The sequence below is a fragment of the Odontesthes bonariensis genome, chromosome 1 (genome assembly GCF_027942865.1).
Source record: "Odontesthes bonariensis isolate fOdoBon6 chromosome 1, fOdoBon6.hap1, whole genome shotgun sequence".
NCBI lineage: Eukaryota > Metazoa > Chordata > Actinopteri > Atheriniformes > Atherinopsidae > Odontesthes > Odontesthes bonariensis.
The window spans coordinates 4932432-4940717 of NC_134506.1; the positions used below are offsets into that span (position 1 = coordinate 4932432).

Consider the following 8286-nt stretch of genomic DNA (forward strand, 5'->3'; position numbering starts at 1 on the left):
GTATTTGGGCAGGATGGGCAGAGCCCCGCCTTCCACACCCCAACCTTTCTTTTATAGATAAAATATAGATAATTATAAATTATAGATAAAATATTTATTTCAACTTCAATCACAGTGGGAATCGTATTACACCATATTGTGGCTTGTGACGGACTTTGCCAGTGGAATCTGTTTTTATTTTCGCTGAAATATAGCCTACCTCCAGTGTGGCTGCTTAACGTTAGATCTATGGCCACTGGCTAGGGCAGATGCCTGGTCTGCTCTCAGCTAAGCCCGGCCCCGCCGAACTCTCGAGCACGTTGCATAGACTATTGGCCTATTGCGTTTGCTCCATAAAAGCTTGCATTTTGATAACGCAGATCATCTGCCCCGCCTATTTTCCAGACCACGAGCCACTACTGGTTTCTTGGGAACTGGAATCATCGTGGAACATATAGTACAGTAAAGGATTTCACACAAGTCAAGAGATCTGTTAAAGATTTGTGTGAATACTGGAGCCAATTGGTCTGTTTGGACCTTTTTTGATTTTTTTGTTTGAGAAAAACCCGGCTCACATTCTCTTCACTTATAATAAGTGTTGTCTAAGGGAATTTAGGGCATGAATGTACAATGTTGAATTCAAATACATGCTACCGTTTGTTATCAAAAAACGCAAAGGAAGACAATGGATAAATCTTTTTGTGCGATCCTGCGGGGGGAACTGATTATCTCATTGCGAGTTGCTACCCGGAATGTGGGTAGAAGCGGACTTGTGAATGCACTGAAATTTTATCGTAAACAATTTCATATTTGGTAGAATTATGAGTACAGCTGCTACGGAGGAAAACAATCTAAATGAATGACATGATATTGAATCATAGGAAATGTCCGACGCTACTTTGGACGAAGTTTCCGTGTTATCGGCCATTTACTGTGGAGAAGGAGAGTTCCAGTTGGTGCGGCAGTCGGGTAAGTTAAAAACCAAGTTAACCCAATGAACTCAATGAACTCAATAGTTTAAAATGTGAAATATGTAAAAAGTTATTTTATGTTAACTTTATATGCATGTGTTATTCATGTTCATTAAGGAGTAACTTTGAGTTTGAGTTTGAGTTTATTTATTTAAAGCAGGGACAATACATATTAATGAACATATACATGTAAATATGCAAGATTATAGCCAATGGCTAATTTCCATCTTTAGTCCCTTCGGCAGAATGATGTCAACAACATAGGATAGTAAAATCAATAAAACAACAGGAACAACAATTAGAATAGTGTGAAAAGAGGGAATAATTACAGAGAGAGAAAACACAATAGGACAGAAAATAAAAAATAAAAGCAACAACAATGAAGAGTTTAGTGGATCATGAAACACATATACACCACACAATAATAATCAGCGTAATCTTATCCTGGCACAACTAACACATTCTAACATGTATCTAAAAAGTGATTTATAAATGTTGATTCAGGCGGTGGATGTGCCTCGGTCTGCTGTTCTGTCTGCCTTGTAGCTCAAGATGGGTTTGTGGTCCGCATCAACTGCTCAGCTGGAGGAGACAGGGGGCAGAATGTGAACGTGGTGTTCCATCTGCACCCAAACTATCCATCCTGCCCCCCTGACATCTCCGTCTCTTCCACGGGTCTTTCTAGGACTCAGTGTCACAGCATCAGACAGAAACTACTGGATAAAGCTGCATCCCTGCCCTCAGAGCCAATGGTTCATCAGCTGGTAGAGTACTTACAGGTAAAAGACAACACTTCCAACAACTGGTTTTAGAATATGTCAAAGAAACAGATTGAGTTTATCTACTAAGATGCCTTTTTGTCACCTGAGCTCATGGACCCAGCAGATCAAAATCAGCCAAATTCCACGTTATGTTTATGGAGACATTCATGAAATCTTTTTCAGTCGTAGATCTGCACGTTTATTGCTGCTTTGAAAAAAGCACAACTTGTTGCATATGACTAATTAATATTGTCCAATTAAGGGAATATCCTACCAAAATATTCTCTCAAAAATAACTAAGAAAACAAGGTATATTAGGTCTGTAGACAACATTGAATTATGATTCCAGGTGATGTAGCTGATGTGTTCTACTCTCAGCAGCAGTGTGTGGAGCTGACAGAAAAGCACAGAACAGGAGAGGATGCAGTGAAAGAGAGAGAAAAAGAAGAATGGGCAGCAGTACTTTCGCTGGACCACATCCGATCTCGAAATCATTATGTTGGACTCCTGGAGCGTTGGAGCCAGCAGCTACAGCTGACTGGGAGGTTATTACTTGGACAAAATATTCTTGTAATTCTGCAGGGAGCAAGATGTGATATTAAGGTACTTTCCTTTATGTTTCACTCTAAAAAGTAAAAAAAAATAGTATACTAATATCTGGCTCTGCCAGAGTGAAGATATTTTTCCATGAACTTAAAGAACAGCACGTTCTTTCTGTCATGTGCGGTAAAGTGTGACAATGTGTAACAGGGAGGTGTTTTCTTAATCGACACAACAGCAGCTCTCAACGGGTGATTTAATGGACATTCAGCCACAGGTTTCATTTGAGCAGTACGGTAATTCATTCTGTCTGCCTAGCATTACGAGCCATTTTTTATTTAACATGTGAAAGACATTTCATCAGAAATGTCACCTTCTTGCCTCATGTCACTGTGTCATTAAACTGTAATAATATTTCTTCAGGAGTTTTGTCGCCGGTTGAAGACGATTAAAGTGGACGTGGACGCGTCAGGCAAGAAATGCAAAGAGAGGATGATGAAAGTTCTTATTGAAACCGCCTTTAATTTGTCTTCTCAAGATAGGTATGCATCACAGACATGTGACACTTCTGTAGCAGAGAAATGAAATACTGTTGAGACGTGTAGGACCATATAATCAGTGCTGGAAAACAATGGTGTTACTGCAGTTCTCATGGCCTCTCTCTAAATGTCTTTTGTCAGTCTCCAGGGTTTTGTAGTGAAGAACTACCACTCATTACCAGAGCTGACTGCAGTTTTCCAGGAGCTGAATATGACTGAGCTGTATGAGCAAATACTGCCAACATTAAAGTGACTGATGTGGGAAAACTGGCTGCTCAGCGCTTACACGTCTGAGATGAATATAAACGATATAAGCCTCCTCCTCATTCCCAATGAAAACCCATCACCGCACCACCCGCATCAGTTCCGGAACAGAAGCAAAGGAGCCGATGCTCAGAATGAAATATTATCGCTGATGCTTCTTTTACATAATTTATGAAATTAACAGTAAGCTGAAAAGTTATTATTCCCCTTTTTTTTCCCCAAATGCTTCATTCTTAGTCTGGACTTTGGTTATTTGGTTACAGCTGGTTATTTGAGAGTAAGTGAAGCCATTTCCAATATAGAGTGTTTTGTGTTCAGTCGGCATATTTCATTATTTTAGTATTTTATGGACATGTTGAATTATTTAGGCTTTGCTATTACATTTGCTTCAAAGTCAGTTTGATCAAGTCTGCAATGGAGATGCATAGTGTGGGGGAATAAATGTCCTCCAACAGCCCCAGAGTCAGTCAGGGAGTGGCAGGATGGAGGGGAGGGAAGAAAAGAAAACTTCCAAAACCTCTTTCCAGGAGTGAAAATAATTTCTACAGCACTCAACAACTGATTTAAATTAGCACTGTCGCCTCACAGGAAGAGAGTTCTAGGTTCAAATCCCGGCCGAGGCCTTTCTGTGTGGAGTTTGCATGTTCAAGTACTCCAGCTTCCTACCACCTAACATGCATGTGGGATTAAATGGTGAGTCTCAATTCTCTCTAGGAGTGAATGTACGTGGCTGTTTGTCTCGTCTGTGGCAGCTAGGATAGGCCCCCACCCCCTCAACTCTGAACTGGATTAAGTGGGTATAGAAAATGGATGGATGAAAGAAGTAGTAGTTGTGGGTAGGTTATGTGACCTGGACAATATGGGATTAAACCAGTCTACACGTAAAAGAGAAGCTAATGACAAGCTAAGCTAAACTTGATGGTCCTCATCACAGATGTGTATAGCAGGAATTTGCCATCCTTGGTGTTGGCGCAGTCTAGTGGTAGGATCAGTAATTACACTGATAGAATGCTGTGTGTGCTGAATGGGTTGTTTTCTGAGGGGGAAAAACATTCTGAAACTTTAAAAGACGTTAATCAGTTTTAAACGGTACAACAAAGTTTGAAGTGGTGTGATGAGGAATGAAGCTGGGACAAGGCTTTATGACCTAAGCTTCACCAAAATTAAGCGCAAGCTCAAAAAGGAAGATGGGGTTTTGCAGTCTGTCTCCAATTCTCTGTGGTAAATATGGGCTAATACTGCTGATCACTTCATCACTTTTGTTTTCCAATGATTTTAAAATAATTCATTAATTTCCACAGCAATGCTCTCACCCAACAATCTTTTTCTGAAACAATCAGCCTTTAGCCATAGTTCTTTAAATAGCATGGCAGCTCTACCACTCTGCCTTTCACATGGCCTTTCATGCAACCTTCCTCCTCCCCATCCCGTCCTCATCTTGGTTCTGAAACACTTGTTCCTTTAGTAATGTCACTGCTGTATAGCTACCCTGATTTTCATGGACAGAGGCTGGAAGATTAAGAGCGATGTCCCTCATGTTTCACCTCCTGAAGCCCCTCACTCCACATCACCATAGAGTTTTCTTTGTAGTGTGTTGGCAAAGAATAAGTGGTTTAAAATAACAGCTCTCTGTTCTTCACAGAAGAGATTTCTGTCTTCACAGAAATTAGGCTACAAATACCATGATAGATCATATTTTAAATGCTTGAATAAACAGCTGTTTGACATATAAAAAAGACAGCCGATACTACTCATCCTCATATTTAACAGTGTTTCATCTGACACGGAATGAATATCATTAAATGTATGCATCACTCCATCTCCGTGCTTAGAGATGACAGCTATGACTTATATTTGGGTCTCTGCATTGGGATGGTTTACAACAGGATTATCAAGGTCATGTATTTATTGAATAAATAACAGCTTACTGGAATTCAGACGTATTAATGTTGATGCATACATTTGGATAAAGATGTTTCCTATGAAAAAGAATATTGAGTCAGTGTTTTTCTAAAAATCAAATATATATATATATACATGTATAGCACCTATTCACATCAAAAGTCATCTCAGGACATTAAAAAAAAAAAAGTGAACAAGTTCAACGCAAGTTCAATAGATGGATTGGCGCAGACCAGTTTAGAGATAAGAGTACAGGACAGACACATCAACAAACAACTCAAGGCCAGGAATACATGCTACGGGAAAGGGAAAGACAAAGTTAATGATGAAAAAATAATGATGCATTCATACATCAGAGGAAAGAGTAAAGAGAGCAGAATGAGAGGAATTGTTCACTGTGGAACAGTATGGAGCTTGGCCATAAAAAGGAGGAAGAGATGGATTTTAAATTCCTTTCCAAACTAATCCGGAGTTTGGAGCTCTCGCTGGAGCATTTTTTTCACCGTGTATCTCCAGCCCTGATACTGTATGAACTACACTCTGCAATACACATGCACAGCACTAAGCTGATATACTATATGCATCTTGTGAACCTTCTCAATCCACAAATGTAAACCTACTTTTAATGTTACCGTAGAATATGGGAGTACTTTTTAACAGTAGAGGATAACCGTCAAGAGCGTAGGGGATGAGACCCCTTTTTTTTTAGAACACAGATTGTTTGATTACTAGATCCCAGTCTTTGGTTTCACTCCCAAAGACTCAGAAGTTTGGCTAGTTTCTGCCTTAGATACACACTCAACTGGCCCAGACAAATTTGTTTACTCTGGAGTAATTGGCCTCCTCACTTGCTTGCCTGCCTCCTGCTGTGAAGTTGACACTAACAAGAAGGACGATATAAAGCAGAACAAACTTTTCAGCTAAATAATGAGAGCATAATCTTCATTCACAAAAATAACATCGGTACAGAGAAGATACAAACATTTCTGGTCTCAAGTTAGACACTGAGGGGATGTAAGATGAACACATTCCAGCTGGGTCATCTGAACTATTTCAACCTTAGGTCAGTCACCGCTTTAAAGCTGTAGTTTCCCTCTAAAACACTTTAGACTATATGACTGTAACATATGAGATTGACTGCTTCCCATGTTTAGTGGCATTCTCTATCCTCCTCTAGTATTGATCTCTGTTAACAATTTCCACATTTGTAATGACCTACATATTTTCTATTGTTTTTTTTTTTTCTCAGTTATTGATAAAGATATGATCTCTGTCTATATTGGGTGCAAATGGCCTGATCCAATACTTGCATTGGGCTACGAGAAGTTTGAGCTTTTCCAAAACAATCAGACTAGTGTTTAAAGAACTCTTAAAGTGCAACTTTTGTTGTAGTTACATAAGTATTCTTCCATTTTTGTATATGACATCTGATAAGTTTGTCAGCCACAGTTACTTTTAGCTAAAAAAGTAGCAACTATTCTTTGTGGCAGGAGCACATCCTGAACCTTTCTTTTTCCATTTAAAATGATAAAGTTTAGTCACCTGAAGGCTTCTGATAATGTGCCAGCAATTAATATGGTCAATCATCATTAATATCACCATTTATTAAAACTATTGTAGAAAAGTTGCAAATACACATTTAAGAATTTTTCCTACCTGCCTCATTCTTTTCGGTGTTGTCAGTGTCGAGTCTATCCCAGGTATCACCAGGTGAGGGGCAGGGTACACACTGGACAGGTTGCCAGTCCATCATATTGTCAACACAGACTAAAACCAGTGTTATAATTGGCTTTGTTCTTAGACATTATGTATTTGTACTCTGTATTTTTCTAAATAAGCTAAGTTCCTATTTTGTACTTTTCCACTCTGCTACGCAATGTATGTCCTTGAATGGTCCAAGACTTTAAGATGGCATAACGGGACTAAATAACTGGGTCAAATAAAGCTTCTCTATTGGGTCAGATAGGTCTGGTACATTAGATACACGCCTAAAACAACACTCACACACACACACACACACGCACACACACGTTGTTCATCACATGCAAAGAACATGACAAAGACGGTGGGTGGCCTGCTCATGTCACTAAAAACTGGCCAATTATACTCTGTCGAGTAAAAGTACAACCTCTGTGAGATAAAGGTGAACATAAATATGAAATGTTTCCGGATACATGTGAACACTATGTAGTAAATAAGAGGGATGGTCGCCAAGCTGATGTGGAGATGAGTGATGAAGAACTCGGCTGACACGGACTTAATCGAACATAGAAACCTTTATTGCATTCATCAGGTCCCTCTCGAATTTACAGAAAAGATGCATCAAGTCTGGAGAGAGTAGCCCAATTGTTCGAATGAAATCTCTCTGTCTTTCAGAGGGTGAAACTCCTTTTTATGGGTGTTAATTTATCCCTATATGGTGGAGATGCTCCAGGTCTCTTCTTTTCCAGGCATCTAGCCAAGAGACAATGTATATGGACTTCACGTCTTTGGAATGTAGTTTCCTCCGCACTCCGCAACACATGCACTCAGTGGCCTTCATCAGTGATGTGTTGAGAGCATATGTACTAAGTGAACTTAGAGATCGTCCTTTTCAACTGTTTCTCTTGAGTATCAGACACCTCAACTAATAAATACTTTGTTTAAGTTAAGATTTCTCCAGCTTGTTCTTGGGCTTCCAATGAAAGAATCAGGCTAACAGAAGATAAATTCAGTCACACTTACCCCTGCAAATGTATGTGAAATGTGTCGTGGAAATATTGTCTTAACTCCCTATTAAGATTTTGCTTACCTTCCTATTACATCTGATGAGAAGTGAAATATAGACTTTCAATGTTTCTGCCGGCCGGCCACGTGTTTATTTTCTTCTGCAAAAGAGGTCAGTCCTCACCAGTCAGCGTTCATGGTGAGAAGAGACCCAGAACAAGGGGAATCAAAAGCATTTATACAGGAGGAAGGGGCTTTGTTCTTTCAGGTGTGTATTTCTTCCAACTGTCTCCTTGCCACACCCCCTGGGGGAAAGTCTCGCACTTTGGGGAGATGCAGAATCCGGAGACAATGGTCATTTAAATGATTATTGTCTATGTGTTAATCAAGAGACGAATTGTCTGCAGATATTGGATTTACAACAAGGTGTCATCTAAGAGACAAAAGGTTAGCAGACATCAAATTTACCATAACATTCCCCTCTTTTGATTAAATTAATCACTGATGGAAAACAAAACAACCTCAAAGAAAAATAAAAAGGAATTAAAAAAAATGAAAGGGAACAAAATTAAAAATAGTCATAACTTAAGTATCTGATTATCACTAATTCACACAGATTGAAAA

The 8286-nt window shown here is 39.3% G+C and overlaps 1 protein-coding gene across 5 annotated transcripts; it reads left to right on the top strand.

Moving 5' to 3' along the window:
- Positions 1-729: 729 nt before the first annotated feature.
- Positions 730-7648, top strand: rwdd3 (RWD domain containing 3). 5 transcript variants are annotated; one of them, XM_075466333.1, is made up of 5 exons: positions 730-948; positions 1497-1729; positions 2090-2314; positions 2675-2793; positions 2932-7648. In XM_075466333.1, the coding sequence occupies exons 1-5, from the start codon at positions 864-866 to the stop codon at positions 3041-3043; spliced, it is 774 nt and encodes a 257-aa protein (XP_075322448.1). In that variant the 5' UTR covers positions 730-863; the 3' UTR covers positions 3044-7648. The 5 variants fall into 5 exon arrangements, with proteins under 5 accessions (XP_075322448.1, XP_075322526.1, XP_075322650.1 ...); XM_075466411.1 differs by having other exon boundaries at positions 2093-2314; XM_075466535.1 differs by lacking the exon at positions 2932-7648 and adding an exon at positions 2462-2547 and having other exon boundaries at positions 2675-2745.
- Positions 7649-8286: the final 638 nt, after the last annotated feature.

Excerpts from the sequence above, each read along its gene's own strand:
- rwdd3 (XM_075466333.1), top strand. The coding sequence starts at position 864 with ATGTCCGACGCTACTTTGGACGAAGTTTCCGTGTTATCGGCCATTTAC. Across the intron at positions 1,730-2,089 it reads AGCTGGTAGAGTACTTACAG|CAGCAGTGTGTGGAGCTGAC; the intron begins GTAAAAGACAAC and ends TTCTACTCTCAG. Across the intron at positions 2,794-2,931 it reads AATTTGTCTTCTCAAGATAG|TCTCCAGGGTTTTGTAGTGA; the intron begins GTATGCATCACA and ends GTCTTTTGTCAG.